This window comes from Etheostoma spectabile, chromosome 17 (genome assembly GCF_008692095.1).
Source record: "Etheostoma spectabile isolate EspeVRDwgs_2016 chromosome 17, UIUC_Espe_1.0, whole genome shotgun sequence".
NCBI lineage: Eukaryota > Metazoa > Chordata > Actinopteri > Perciformes > Percidae > Etheostoma > Etheostoma spectabile.
In genome coordinates, this window is record NC_045749.1 from 1,435,759 (window position 1) to 1,452,314 (window position 16,556).

Genomic DNA, 16,556 nt, shown 5'->3' on the forward strand with positions numbered 1-16,556 from the left:
CGTGTCGTGTGTGTGCACATGTTGAACATCCTCGGGGCCTTCACTGACAAGTTAATCACAGAGAGAGAAAGAGAAGTGATTGGAAAAGCCTAAGGGTGTGAAGAGATTAGAGAAGAAAAAAAAGATGAATGTGAGCTAAGAGCGGGGGAGGCCAGTGGCCGTCGCAGCGTATTCACTGGGGAACAGGAAAAGGGAAAGTCGGTTTACTTTGCCCAGGAGCTAAACAAAGCAAGTTTCAGGTAGAATCTGGCTCGGCTGCGTTGTTCAAATCTGTGGCAGCCTGTTGGGTGGGCAGGTGGGATGATGTTGATTGATGGTTGCAAAAGCAGCATTATAGACGTCAATGAAAGTTGTCAGCTGCACCTACCATCCAAAGATAGCTGTAACGTCTATAGTATATTGCAATTGCCCCATATCCATTTATTAAATTATAGGCCGAAACACATTTACCTTGATCATATCACCTTGATCATATCACCTTGATCATATCGGCTCAGTGGCTTGTCAAACAAAATAAGAGTTCTACTTGCAAAACTTAATGAGCTAAATAATTGTTTTTCTTGATTTTTCTGTTTTTGTGATCATTGGGAGCAGAAATCCCAATCACGATTGAATTTCTATTAATTGCACAGCCCGTCTGTCTGTCTGTCTGTCTGTCTGTCTGTCTGTCCGTGTGTGTGTGTGTGTGTGTGTGTGGTGTGTGTGTCTGTCTGTCTGTCTGTCTGTCTGTCTGTCAGTGTGGTTTAGAGTGACAGCGTATCTGTCACAGAGGTTTCAGAATGTCAGGTATGCATTTTCTACCTCTCTCCCCACCTCTTTCTATATATATTATATAATATTATGTGTGTATGTATGCGTGTGGGTGTGTGTGTGTGTGTGGGGTGTGTGTGTGTGTGTGTGTGTGTGCGTGTGCGTGTGCCCATCTTTAAATAATCTATCCATCCAAGTAGTGAAAGTAGTACTCAAATCCCTTACTAAAGTACCAGTACAACAATGTAAAAATACTCTTGTTTATCAGAATTATAGCAGCATTATTGAAATGCTCAAAGTAAAGAAGTAAAGTTGTACTGGGGAGTAGAAGGTCCCTGTGAATGACTATATAACAACATCTTTAGATTAATACTGATGCTACCCCAAGCTAAGGGTTGTGTATCGCTAATAATAGTTCCACTACTTTTATGAACAATAGAGTATAAGTAAATACAACCATGTGAGAAATTTAGAGGGGAAATATATCTTCTGTGGATCTGCTAACAACCCATGGACATCTGAAACGCTACCCGGAGCTCCAGGCAGACACCCTAAGGAGCCAGATCACATGTTTATGTATGTAAAGTGACAGCAAATTAACTGTTTGATAAATGTAGCGGAGTAAAAAAGTATGATAGGTCCCTCCTGAAATGTGGAGTACAAAGTATAAAAGTAGCAGAAAGTGTAGTCTAGCATGGCCACACAAAGGCCTACATTTACCTATCTGTCTTCGTGTTACTAACATCTCAATCTCCGACCAACAGCATCTATGAAAAGCTACAATAATGAACGCAAATTCACATGTCCTTTTAGGGTGACGCATGCATTGTTTGCACTAGTGCAGGTTCAGGGTGATGAAAATAGCTGGCAACCCGCATGGCCCGGGCTCAGGTTGCTATTCTCTCAGATCTAAAAGCAGCCGTCGAGATGTGCCAATGAATCAGAGCAGAACTAAGAATGTTATCTTTGCTTCGACATCATTTTCTGGCGCAAACAGAAATCAGAGCTGTCTCTCATGTCGGCTTTTTAATCCGGCAGCTTCAACTTTGCCTTGATTGATTCATGTTTTCATAAAGAAGGTGCCAATAGGACGGAGGTCACTACGTTAACTTTTTGGACTGGATTTTCAGTAACCATAGTCTTTTTTTTTTAACATTAGGAATACAATTTGAGACTATTTGTTGTTATCTTTTGGCGACTGAGGCTTCATGACTCATTAGCAGTGACCTCACCCTGTGTGTGTGTGTGTGTGTGTGTGTGTGTGTGTGTGTGTGTGTGTGTGTGTGTGTGTGTGAGAGACACAGACTCAGGTTGTGGTATGATTGACCTTGGCTTGTTTCTTTGCTTTCATATGTTACTGTGTAGCTAAAGGTCAGAGGATGAATCAAGGAAGGACAACACTGTGTGTGTGTGTGTGTGTGTGTGTGTGTGTGACCTTATTAATCATCACAAGACACTGTTGTGATAGATGGACTGACAGGCAGACATGCACTTGTCACATATATCAAATTGGCTGCCAGTGAAGCGTTGCGTCACAGAGCTTGTGTGTGTTTGCGTGGGAAATATTGGAAGTCCCATTGATGTTGACTTGTGATTGACAGAAGCACATACCTACGGACTATAACGGCTAGGTATGCTTTTCACTCAAGTTTTGTGCAGAAACACTCATTTACACAGAAGTTTAAACCACAATCACTAAAACTACTGAGATTAATAGCTTACGAAAAAAATTCGACATACGTTTAACGCGTCAAATACTGACGTTTGGCCAGGACCCTTTGGTCTTTGGAAGCTCTGGGTCGGTGTGAAAGGTAGTAAATGTTGTTGAAAAAGTACACTTCTTCTTTTTTTCTCTGACTCTTTTTTTTTGCTGTGGACCTGTTCAAAGTATTTTCTGGTAATAGAAAAACTTTCCCCTTTAAAATATCTAGAATTATTTTCTACATTTTATTTCTTTCATTAATATTGCTTTTTTTCCTCAACTTTATTCTCACTTATCATGAAACATTATGAATTGTTTTCAATTTTTTATTTCTATTCTATTTGCCCTTACACAACAAAAATAGGTTTTTATGGGAATGAACTAAAAATAAATCCACTTAACATGTGATTGCTCATCACGTGATTGCTCACTAGCTTCAGTAAACAGTAAAATATAAAACGGTTTTCCATCATCTCACGAGTGCTAGTGCCATAAAACCCGAAGGTGAAATACTTACCGCTCATACAGCAGTAAGCTGTTTTAAAGTGTCATGTGCCAATGATAATAACAAGATAGTGAACTAATCCTTTATGTCACATTCTCACACTCTCACCTGACTGGCTGAAAAAGGGGCGGATGGGGGGGGGATGGATGGATAAATGGGAGAATAAATCCGGCCCACAAAAGCCATTTGAAGTGATTTTAGTGGATTTTTATTGGGATGAGTTGAATGACTGACGGGAACAGTAATTGGCTGAACTCAATATTTTCTTTTCTGTATTTTCCACATGGCTTGATTGCATGAACTCCGTACCCTCTGCAGTCAGACTGTTGTTTCTAAAAAGCACCGAGCAGCATCCCCCGTACCAAAGTACCTCTGTGGTGAAGTTTATTTATACAGCACATTTCTATCGGACGTCACAAACTGCGTCACAATAAGAGAAAACAGACACAATATAAGAGTGGGAAAGCCAAACAAAGGGCAAGTCTAAACGGGTACTATACTGTGGGCGGTTGTAAAGGCGTCCACAGATCTCAGGTCCAATAAGAGCGATTTCGACAGAACCGTTTGACCCGGGATCAAGAAGTCCTGATCAAGAAGTCGATCTCCACAGGGCTGTGGAGTCTGGGTCGGATGGGGAATTGGGATTCAGTGGGAAGAAACCAAGAAAGGTGACCCTATAAACCGCAGACTGGTTTTGATCAGAAGCCGCAGCACCTGTCCCGGATGTAATCAGATTAGAGTAGAGCTGTAACAATTACATATTTTGCTGTAGAATGAATTGCCTCAGAAATATTTGCGATCGGGGTCCATAATTAACTTTATGTCCACCAGCCAAATGGCTACAGTGAATGTTCAAATTTGACGTAAATCTACCAGCCACTTGCACATCCTACCAGTAGTTGGCTGGTGGTCGGTGCTAAATCTGGACCCTGATTGGGATTAACAGTTGAATTGTCTCTTTCAGTAAAATAGAAAAATGTGAAAAATGTTCCTTTGTGTTTTCAGAGGGAAATTAAGTTTTGAATGAATTCCAGGAATAAGGATACATATTTAGTTTATGTAACACAAATACACAGCCTATGAAGTAAACTAAGCCTCTTTATTATTAAAAAAACATAGATTTTTTTTTTTATTCGGAAATAAACAAAAAATGTACAATTACCATAAACAGTCAAACCGTGTGCCATGGTGTTTCGCCCTGTTATAATAATAATTTTATAATTTATTCTGTTTATTGAGCCCCAGTGGGGAAATTACAATTTGCACTCTGGAAAAAGTTACACATTCAAGCTTTCAAGAGAGTTAGGGTCGATTTCAACATGTAGCTCTAGGTTGTTTTTTTTTTATGTGAAGTGCTGTCAGTAGAGAGAAAAATGAAACCAATCGGTGCTGTCTACACCATGTTGTCCCCCTGCTAGCGTTAGCACCCTACAGGCTCAAACAGGGCAAGTTATAATTGTGTTTTTAGCCTTTAAATATGCTCAAAATGTCATTACCAGTCCCTACCCATGTGAAGTGATTCCTTCCAAGTGAACACAGTGAATCTCAGTCAAATTTGCTGTGTTCCCTTGGAAGGAATAACCTTACATGGGTAGGCACTGGTAATGATATTTTTGAACATGTTTAGAGGCTAAAAACACATTTATAACTTGCCCTGTTTAAGCCTGTTGGGTGCTAACTGTAGCAGGAGGATAACACGGTGTAGACTGCACTGATCGGTTTCATTTGTCTCGCTACTGACAGCACTATAAATATTAAAAACCAAAACAAAGCAACATGTTGAAATCGACCGGAATTCTCCTATAATGATGATGACAATTTTCCCCAAACCTTTGCTTTCATATTACTTAAATAAGGAAAGGAAGGGAAATTATAAAGGGAAGAAATAGAAAGAATGAAAGGAAAATTACAGGAAATTTGAAGAAAAGCAGTACCTGAGCACTGTAGGTACAGCACATGGGTAAATGAAAAGTTTTGTGTGTGTGTGTGTGTGTGTGTGTGAACGTGAACGTTAACGAGGGGTCAGTAAGTACATGAGAAGGCTCGGTGCCCTGATGAAGCACCGTGACTCCCATTGTTTCGTATCCTGATACAGTCTGCTGGGAGCTACGACAACAATGGGCCCAGACAATCAAAGAGGGGCACTAGACACACACACACACACACACACACACACACACACACACACACACACACACACACACACACACACACACACACACACACACAATTGAAGCTAGCTGTTCCAGTTGACGTGATTGTGTGACTCGGTCATTGGCTGTCTGCTCTGCCGTCCCCTAGCTCAGAAATGAGGGTTAGGGTGATGGTCCGTCGGGGTTAATGAGTTTAAACCTCAGAGAGACTAGCGGGGAGACTCACTGATGGAACATACACTCGATAAGATAAGATAATGGTGCTTCTGTGCTCTGCCTTTCCTGTTAATTGTTGGCCATCTTCTCCTTAAATAGCCTGCTTGCATGTTTGATTATGATTGGTTTCTGTCTCTGTGTTTCTTTAGGGTCTAGATTGTAGCCAGAGGGGAAACTGGGATTTTTAAAAATGCGAATCCTCGTCACCAGCAACACTGGTGTTGCTGATGTGACGCAGATGGTTGTCACTTGTTTTGTTTTTTATTGCCGCAGGGTCTCCCTGTCAAGAGGTCTTGTGAACAAGCTTTGGTCAGCAAGCTACATTTCGTACGGCTGGATTTAAGTCAGTCCAGTTTTATTTATAGTGTCAAATAAAACAGATGTTATCTCAGGATACTTTACAGATAGACTTTGGTTTAGACATGCTCTATCATTTTATAGAAACCCAACAATGGCGACAGTGGTGAGGAAAAACTTCCTTTAAACTGGCAGAAACCTCAAGCAGACGCTGGCTCTAGGTGGTCGGCCTCCCAAACTGCAGCTGGCCGATGGGTCTGCGGCACAAGACGCTACCCCCCCCATCAAGTAGTTTTAGTTTGTGCAGTAATTTGAGTCCTTGAAGTTTACATTTCTTAAAACAAGTGCACATCATCATGTAGAAAAAATTGTTTAATGTGGGTTTCCACAGGGTCTTAGTGGGTGTTGGGTTCTAGCCCCTAAATAATTTTACTAAGTCCATACAACGCTACCTCTAATTGTTATTTATTGTAGTTCTTCTAATTTCGCTGTATTACGACTACAAATGAGACCAACATGTAAGTTTTATTGCAGAAATTCAGCTTTTGTGTCATTAACGCAAGTCACGTTGGGATTGTACCACAGACATAAAAGAGATTTTATTCTTCAGCTTTAGGGAAGTGAACGTTTTAGCGATACTTGGCTTTCCAAAAACTGAATTTAGGGATTAGTTGATGTTGCGATAAAGCTCTTAAATTTCATTCCTAATGGTCTTAATAAAGTCTTCAATTTGACTCAGTGAATTCTGCCGGAACTGATACATTGAATATAATTGTGTTTTAATGACGCACACTGTGTGCACGTGTGTCAACATTTCATCAATCGTTTGTTTTAGCGTTTCATTCTTTTCCTATATCTTCTGTGAGTTTTGAGTTTCAGCCACAGAATGCGGTTGTGTTTTATCAGGTGCTGCATGTTGCAGCTTTGGCACAGACGTGATCCACTGTGATAAAGTGTTGTCACCACAAAGGGAGGGCATCTAAAGTTTGGCAGAGCGGAGCCACACCTCACCGTCTGTTGTGGTTTTTGGAAGCTATCATCGTCACGGTGCCTGCAGACAGATCAAAAGTTGAAAATCTCTTTGTTCAGAGAGCTGCTGATAAGGGTTTTTACACAACATGCTCCTTTGGGCCCTGTGAAATATAGCGCTCATTCAAACCTGGTATGCAAACTCGTTAATCCTCCTCTTGGGTGTCTTCATGAGGCCTGCGGCGACTCTTGCACTCTGTGAACACGTCTTTGGTTTTATGTCTTGTCGAGAGAAAAAAGGCCTTTTAGTTACTTCTGAGGTTCTTGGAAAGCATTCTTAGAAATGCAGGAACAGCATGAGTGTCTGCGGTTGGGTCATATATCTCACTGCTGTTGTGCGGTACTGTGTAAAAACCCCATTCCAGACCAGATTTTTTTCCCCTTCAGATATATGATTTTACACTCTTCTCTGGGGTTGAGGAAATGTGTAGCTCTGTAGCTCCAAACGTCAAAACCCGCGCGGAGGTCAAGTTTTACACTACACACTTTATCTAGTTCCTGCAAAATGCATATTTTGCGATATAAGGTCTTCACTTGACAGGGTAAACTTTGAGGGGGACATTTGGGATTTTGGGCTTTATAGTTTATAATAAAACTGAGTTGATTTGACGGGGACAAAATTATGACACTTCTGTTTAGGGCTGCAAAGATGAATCAATTAGTCGGTTTGAGTCAATTTTTTGAAAAAACTAAAAGTTATACATGTTCTGATTCCAGCTTGATAAATGTGAATATGTTCTAGTTTCTTCACTCGTCTGACAGTAAACGCAATATGTTTGAGTTGAGGACAAAACAAGACATTTGAGGACGTCATCTTGAACAACTAATCTAGAAGATAATTGACGAGGAAAATAATCGGTAGTTGTAGCACTACTGGTGATGGTAATACTCCTTTTTCCTCTTCTTTTGTAGCTAAATTGTCCAAAACTTAAGCCCTCTGTAAATATTTACATATTTGAATTGGTCACAGTTCATCCCTACATGGATATATTATATACTACTGGTCTCTTGAAGATGTTCATGCATTTCCAGCTGCTTGCTACACAGTCTGCTGTGTGTGACACTGGATCCCTCATGTTCCTCCTGCAGTGGTTTTGTTTGTGTTGCAGTCTTTTTTTTTACAAAAAAACGAACATTGTTGCACACACATAGCCACGAAAAGTAATATGCACGGTAATTTGAATGTATTCCACGTAATTCTTTGCTTCCAAAGTGAGTCCTGAGGACTAAGGACTAAAGACTCACAGACCTAATTGATCTCAGGTGTGTGTGTGTGAGTGAGTGTGTGAGGCCAAATGGGCTCAGACAGGTATAAATGGGATTGGGACAGCACTTCACCAGATCACATGTTACATTAGCGACATGTAATAACAAAGATGTTGCGGACACATGCCGGTTTAGGTAATTTCATTTTAAGTTTGTTGCTTTCCACACGGCAGGTTATGCAAAATAATTTTCTTTTTAACCACCCAATTTTAATTTCCCAAAACAACATGGTTGATTCCACACAACGCTCTTTGGCAAGCACAAATCTCTACTTTCATTAATTTTGGGGCGTCTTATTCAATTTTATAGCATTTGAAAAACAAATGGAAGTGTTTTTGAAATAGTATTGAGTAAAAGTTGACATATTCCAGTCTGTGATTATCATCAACATCCATTCCTTTCATTTTAGTCTCAATAATTCCTAATTTCTGCTTTTCTAACTCAAACATTAGGTATAATTTCCTATGAATGTGGTTTATTGACCATAAAGTCCAAAAATAACTGTAAAACTAAAGTTAATAAGTGTTACGTGTTGAAAACGTCGAAAAAGAGACTAACATTAAAAAAAGCGTCAAAAGCCTTGAAAAAAGGGACCAAAACATAAAAAGTTAAAAACATTGATTAAAAAAATTCAACAAAAGTGTTGATTTTGGGGAAGACAACACAAGGTTTAAAGTCCATCATATGCACAGTAATAATGGTGTAGCCCCAAAATAAATGGGATTTCAGATTCTGATGGTGCGCACTCAACATGCCCATGAGACCAGGGCCAGCTCGTGTAAGGTGCCATGTGTGAATAGTGAAGCAAGAAAATCCTTCTTCATACAGGAATTATTTTATGAAATAGTCTCCCACTTTATAATTAAATGGCAAGAAAGAAAAGGGATTATAAATATAAAGTTAGGGTCTACTTGTGGAATAAGACAGATAATTAGGGGAAAATAGAATCTAGACTGGGGATCTTGGGTAACGTATTGCTTTGTAGCTCATGGTGTTGTATCTGATACTTTTGATGTATAGTTTTTTATTTTTCACCCTGGAAGGGCTGGATGTGTTTGCATGTATTGTATGTCCTGTTCCAAAAAGTATTTATTGCTTTTACATGTTATCCCTTGGATCCTAAACCAAACCAAATCTATATATAATATGAACACGTACATGAGAATGCAATGGCAGACCTCCACTGTGTAGAGACTGTGAGCATTAGACAGAACCCAGAGAAGAGCCAAACTCCATGTGTGTTGTTCTGTCCCAATATGGTTTGTTGTCCTGCTCTCTTGGACTTCTGGACGGTAAGTCTGTTTGAGCTTTGATATCAAAATCGGACTCCGAGCATAGAGCCAGAAAGATTTTAAGATTGCAGTCGATTGTTGGAATATATTTATCTTGTGACCTTGTTGCTTTGGCCAAAACAACAGCAACTGAATTAACCTGAGGAAATGAAAATAATAACTTGGAGTTGAAAAAAAATTGCCATCCAATAAACACGTAGCATCCTCTTTTGTTTGCAAAGTTCAAATTGAATTGGGCTCAATATGCCTTGTTCAGTTGTTAAATGTTATTTGTTTTTTAATTTTTTCAAAGATTGTGTTTCTGGGGCATTTCTAAGCCTTATTTATATTGCATTTATGAGGAAAGTTGAAGACATGACGGGGGAGAGAGAGGAGGGATGACATGCAGCAAAGGGCCGCAGGTCGGAGTTGCACAGCTGTCTGAAGAAAATGTATTTGAGCGAAGGGAAACCAAAGAAAACTAGTTTCCAAAGCAGTAAGAAGATAAGAGCGTAAGATACAGCGTTGGAAGCTGCATGGGTCTTAGAAAGGGTATCGATGATATATCGACATAATGATCTCATACTGGATTCAGACTGAAGCAGCAACAGCCTGAAACTACAATTTACATCTAAGCTAAAATAAGGATCATTTCTGTTTTTCTTATATACTAATCCATTGTCTCAGTCTCTAGTGTGTGTGTGTGTGTGTGTGTGTGTGTGTGTGTGTGTGTGTGTGTGTGGGTGTTTAGGCAAGGCAGCTTTATTTGTAGATAACATTTCAGCAACAGGGCAATTCAAAGTGCTTTACACAAAATCAGTTAAACTAAAACACAAGTACAAACAGTTAAAATCATAAGCATTAAAAACCGGTAATAGACAGTTAAAAAATAGACACATAAAACACAAGAATAAAAGTTACAGTGCAGCATAAGAAATTTAAAGAAATGAGCAGTCATTTAAAGAAAGGCGCATCAAAAAGAAAGGTCTTCAGCCTTGATTTAGAGAACTGAGAGTAGCAGCGGATCGGCAGCTTTCTGGGAGTTTGTTCCGATATGAGGAGCATAGAAACTGAAAGCTGCTTCACCCTGTTTAGTTCTGACTCTGGGGACAGAAAGCAGACCTGTCCAATGACCTGAGAGGTCTGGGGGGTCATAGTGTAGTAGCAGATCAGAATGTATTTTGGACCTAAACCGTTAAGTGATTTATAAACTAGCAAGAGTACTTTGAAATCAATTCTTTGAGATACAGGAAGCCAGTGTAAAGACTTCAGAACTGGAGTGATGTGATCCAGTCTCTTGGTCTTAGTGGACTGGAGTGATGTGATCCAGTCTCTTAGTCTTAGTGAGGACTGGAGTGATGTGATCCAGTCTCTTGGTCTTAGTGAGGACTGGAGTGATGTGATCCAGTCTCTTGGTCAGTGAGGACTCGAGCAGCAGCGTTCTGAATCAGCTGTAGCTGTCTGATTGATTTTTTAGGGAGACCTGTAAAGACCCCGTTACAGTAGTCAAGTCTACTGAAGATGAAAGCATGGACCATTTTTCCAAATCCTGTTGACACATAAGTCCTTTAACCCTTGATATGTTCCTAAGGTGATAGTAGGTTGACTTTGTAATTGTCTTAATGTGGCTGTTAAAATTCAGGTCTGAGTCCATGACTACACCAAGATTTCTGGCTTTGTCTGTTGTTTTTAACATTGTTGTTTGAAGCTGAGCGCAGACTTTTAATCGTTCCTCTTTTGCTCCAAAAACAACCACCTCAGTTTTTCCTTCATTTAATTTCAGAAAGTTCTGGCACACGTGATTCCAACATATTAGTAGCTCTCCACAGAGACAGTTCATCTGAGGAATTTACTCTGCCACGTCTATGTTTACCATTAAAACATGATCTATGAAATTGTACCAACACTTCATTCAATAGCTTAATATCCCATCTTAAAGCTGCATTCTGTAAGAATTTCTCCCATCTAGCGGTGAGAAATTTTATATAACAACAAACTGACTATCCCTTTCTAGCCCCTCCCATTCTGAGCGCATTATAACTCCTACGCTGGCCGTATAATTCCAATATAATTTAATAATAGATTGACGTTATTTTGGTCCTATTCATTCCTAACATCAGCGATTGAGGGGGTCACTTAGAAATTTCCATTACACTCAAATGTAGACCAAATTCCAGCTGAGATCAGTTGCATTGTTTTTTAACCAGGGCAGTTTCCAGATTACATAATCGCAGAAGGGTTCTCCAATGTTTTCTAAGTAAGTTATTTAAAATGATTAATAAACAGAATGAGCCTTTGGATCATTGGATGAATGGTTGCTGATAATGAGCAATGTAGCTATTGCATCAAAGATCAGCCCCCCCACTCACATCAGCTGGTATTCTGTCTATAATGGAGTGATATGGGAATTTGTAAGTGACCCCAAACTTTTGACCGGTAGTGCATGTGTGCGCCCGCTCTACCAACTGAGCTAACCCGGCCACGACAATCCTTATTCATCATTGACGCAAGGAGGGAAGGAAAAGTATCCTAGACGTCGTTCTAGCGTTATGCACAACCATGCTATAGTTAGCCAAGCAACTATAAAACTTCAAATTTACAGAAATAAGCAGAATTACAGAAGATTTCAACTTTGGCGTACCTTTTCTTGCTCTTCATCCTCATGAGCTCTTTCCATCTTGGAAAAGGCATTCCCATATTAACTTTGGTCTTGTTGCTTTGCCTCTCACATTATCTTTTTAAGTCTCTTTTTGACTTCCTTAGCCACTCCGTTACATGTCCTAGAGAATAGGCTTTAAATCTGCCGGCAGTCGCGCGTGATCTCCCCCTGGCATTCGTCACGGCGACACTGAGTGTAAAAGCGTGAAACACAGCGGTACGTCTCTCTTTGGCCGATGTATTTTAAAGATGGAGGTGCAACATGGCTGCCGCCATTCGAGCAAGTCGCTCGTATGTATTCTGAATGATTCTGAATTCTTACGAGAATACTTTGATTAGTTGGTAGAAGTAATTACACATGAACGAGCACATATTTGTTAAAAAACAAAGTTTTAATTTTTTGCTAAGAATCAACTTAAAAAATTACACCGTGGAGCTTTGAGTCCGCCCTGCACTTTATTGTAGGCCCTGTTTAAAATGCAGTTTAATTTCTTTTTTTTAATAAAAATGTTTTTATTTAAAAGTTACAAGAATTAACAACAACTATTACAAACAACATGCTGAGACTAAAAACTAAAATAAAAAGAGCAAGAGAAGACAGAAAGGGGGGAACTACAAACACAACAGTCAAAGTGATACATACAGAAACAGACATACACAAACGCACACATAGGCAGGCACACACAGACAGGCAGAAGATAAGGGACCAAACACATCGGCAATTAGAAGTAAGAAGGCTGGAGCAGTAGTCTGCAGCAAGGATTTCAAAGATTCAGCAATGTGGAGCCAAGTGTCCAAAGTTTTTTGTGGCGCTCCATTTATGTGAGCTGTAACGAGTTCCATATCTATGACATCCAAAAAGGAAATGGTCCATGTACGAATAGACACGTCATGAGGTGGTTTCCAATGCAATTTAAATGTATACACTTTGTATATAATATAGTTTGTAGGAAGTGAGGGAAATTGTGGTTTAACCCTTGTTGTCCTCGGATCAAATTTGACCCATTTTGAGTTTTTTCATCACAAAAAAATGGGCCTTCGAAATAAGCTGAAAATGTCAACATTAGAAATATCAAATAACTTTGGAAAAAACATCCAAAAAAGCACCCAAAAACAAAAATGACAAAAATGTTAGAAAAAGTGTTAACTTTTTTTTTTGATGGTTGACGGGAAGACAACACAAGGGTTAAGAAGGATCTTAAGACTCCGTTTATCTCTTATCTCCCTCCACATCTCTCTGTGTTTGTAAGATGTGTTTCAGGGCATATTTTAATTTGGCATTTTTCTGAAATAAAAGCCTACAGTAGAATGGATCAAATGTCTCGCTAAAGTGCCGCTGAATTACTGTGGCGGTATGACTCGGAGGCTCCAGAATAACTTTGCAGAGAACACAACACTTCCCTGTATTTATTCTCAAAAGGTTATTGTGTCTAAACTTCAGAGTGAACTCTAGGGAAACTGACTGGGAGACTGTGGACGGTCACACTCGGCACTTGTTGAAGCACATGGCGATTCATTATGGATTTATGATATTATTAGTAAGAATAAATCAGACTGAAAAACAGCTTCTGTCCAAGAGCTGTAACTTCTGCTCCCCCCCCTCTGGCTGGCTGACTGCTGTGAGCAATTACCCCTACTGACACAAACACACACACACACACACACACACACACACACACACACACACACACACACACACACACACACACACACACACACACACACTATTATTTTTATTTATTTTTTATTTTATTAATTTATTTGACAGGGACAGTGTACATTAATTAACATTGCTGTAAATGCACCAGAATTAGCCAAAAGGCTATTTTTCATCTGTTGTCCCTGGGCAGATCTTAAAATTGTCTACCTGGGGGGAAAAAAAACAACAACAATAAGAAGATTATAGTCAACAATACTAATATAAAAAGTTGGTAAACAGATAAAACTCTTCAAACCCCGTTGATAAATACAGTGTACAAATGTAATACAGACATTAGGGGAAAAAAAGAAAAAATACTACACATTGACACAAAAGAGACATTAGTGGCAGCACAGTTGGGTTGAATGAAAATACATATTCTTATTAATGCTGACATGTCTGATGTTTTATTTTTATGAACCAGTTTATTAGATGTTTTTTGAACAGAGGCTATGTGGTGAGTTCTCTGATGTTCTGAGGGACAGAGGTCCACTCCCGTGCTGCTGGGACTAGGTCACGTTATTTTGTTTTTGCTGCCTGTCTTTGTTTAAATTCTTACAATTTACATAACTTTTTTACTTATACTTGTGAATAAGTATGTTGCACGCAGCTGACGAGCTGCTGAACAGATTTGCATTGTTCTAAACACAATGACATTAAAGATCTATTGCATTCCAACGGTGTGTTCACACCAAAAAGGGAAGCAAATTTTCCGGATGATTACATAAAAAGGCCACGTGTGAAAACTGCATTTATGTTCTAGTGTCAGAAATCAGACTGGGACCGTATGCTTCTGTCCCCATTCGATCCCGCCATCATACGTGGGTGCCGATTCTATTTTTTTTTTTTATGTATTGCGATAGTAGAACTATGGAGCATTGTGATTTTCTTTTCCTTCTTTAAAAAAAACTAAAGTTAAATAATTCACTTCTAGAGACAATATATAAGGAGACTAGAAACTAATGTTTTTTTAAGAAGAATGCACCTTACATGTCAGTCAGTCAGTCAGAGATTTATTTCATTTGTAAAGAAGAACATCACATGGATTTTCTGCATTTTGGTCAGAAAACATTATATCATACCATTAAGATATCATTCAGTCAACATCAGCAGTACCGTGTTAAGAGAATATATTTAGGGAAATCATGAGTAAAAAGATATTGATGCAAGGCAAAGGAATCCATTTTAAAAAATCGTCTGGAGAAAATGAATCACCATCCAGAAGAAACCTGTTTCTCCCTGGTCCCAAACCTAACTGAGGGTGTAAGCGTGCTCCTCTTGTGTGTGCAGGAGCAGCTCAGAGCGGCGAAAGGAGAAGTCCCGGGACGCCGCTCGCTGCCGGCGCAGCAAGGAGACGGAGGTCTTCTACGAGCTGGCGCACCAGCTGCCTCTGCCCCACAGCACCAGCGCCCACCTGGACAAGGCCTCCATCATGAGGCTGGCGATCAGCTTCCTGCGCACCCGCAAGGTGCTCACCTCAGGTAGGACCGCTGTTTACTCTCACACACACACACACACACACACACACACACACACACACACACACACACACACACACACACACACACACACACACACACACACACACACACACACACACACACACACACACACGCACACACATTGGTACACGCACACGCACGCACACACACACACACACTGTCACACAGACACACACACACTGGCACACACATACAGACACGCACACACACATACACATAAACAAACACTGGTGTACACACATTCACACAAACACACACAAAAACACACTGACGTGCACAGACAACAGACACACACACACAGACAACAGACACACTCACCCACACACACTGATCCGCACACACACAGACAACAGACACACGCACACACACACACAAATGCAAACTGCAGTCTGGTGCATGTAAAAGTGTTACACAAAGGAAAATACACAACCTGTGTGTTCATGTGTGTGTTTGCGTGTGAGTGTTGGTATTTATGACTAATTGTCCTGTAAAGTTGGAAGGTATTTGTCGGAGCCTTTCTTTGCACTTCTTCTCCTTCCTCTCGTCTTATTTAAAATTAGAAGCCGAGGAAGCTCAACAAAGAAACGGACCTATTGTTCTGGAATTCCTCCGCTCCCTCGAAAAAGAGATCAGAGAACAACAAAAATCAAACAACGGTAGCAGCGTCACTGGTCAACACCGGGGCCGGTAAAAAGAAAGAAGATGCTGTTTATTTTTTATGAACAGAGTTAAAATAGATTGTGCATTGAGTTTACACAGGAGAGAAGGGGATGAAGGGAGCACGGTTCATGTAAAATAGGAATCTGTTCTTTATTTTATTTATGTAAAGCTGCATATTTTTGCTATAACAGTGAAAAGAATGTAGCCATTTTTTTTCTGTTTCAATTTTGAAGCAGATCCGAATCACGTGGGGGCAGATACACAAATGTTTTTTTCACTTTCGTTAATGCTGCAAGGTGGGGCGTTTGTGCTGCATTCACGTGCTGTCAGACTAATCAGAAAAAAAGAGTTCCCGTCTGGGGAAACTCAAACTAGATTAGCATTGTGAGATCAGGCATGCCTTGGCGGAGGTCTGCACTCTAGTTTGTTCAATGAACCTTATCTGATGATGTTATGAACAATAATTTAAAAAAAAAGGCGAACAAGCCGTTATAATAACAAGCTGCCAGTGGAACGGGAAAGCTTTTTGATTAATACAAGAGCTTGACCTTATCCGTAAATCTTTACACATGCCAACTGCCTGTTTATTCTACTATTATTCTCCTCTTATGTAACTTTTGATGGCTTTTTATAAACTGCTTTTCATTGTTTGCTGGGGGAGCGGTGATGCATACAGCCAACGCTTCCTTAAACAACGGCGACCGCTGCTTCCTATTGCTTATGTTGTATTTGTCATCAATGAAAAAATCAATCACTCACTTTAAAGTCACTTATTCATAAAGCACCTTTCATACAGTGAGTGCAGCTCAAAGTGCTTTAGAGTTGAAGAAATAATGAATTACTGGGGG

The 16,556-nt window shown here is 39.9% G+C and overlaps 1 protein-coding gene across 1 annotated transcript in view; it reads left to right on the forward strand.

The window, feature by feature from the left end:
• The window catches only part of LOC116705556 (endothelial PAS domain-containing protein 1), a 97,512-nt gene that overhangs the window by 43,530 nt on the left and 37,426 nt on the right, over nucleotides 1-16,556 (forward strand). The window contains exon 2 of the mRNA XM_032541824.1: nucleotides 14,837-15,027. Coding sequence (XP_032397715.1) covers nucleotides 14,837-15,027 — 191 coding nt within the window. The remainder of the gene's footprint in view (nucleotides 1-14,836; nucleotides 15,028-16,556) is intronic.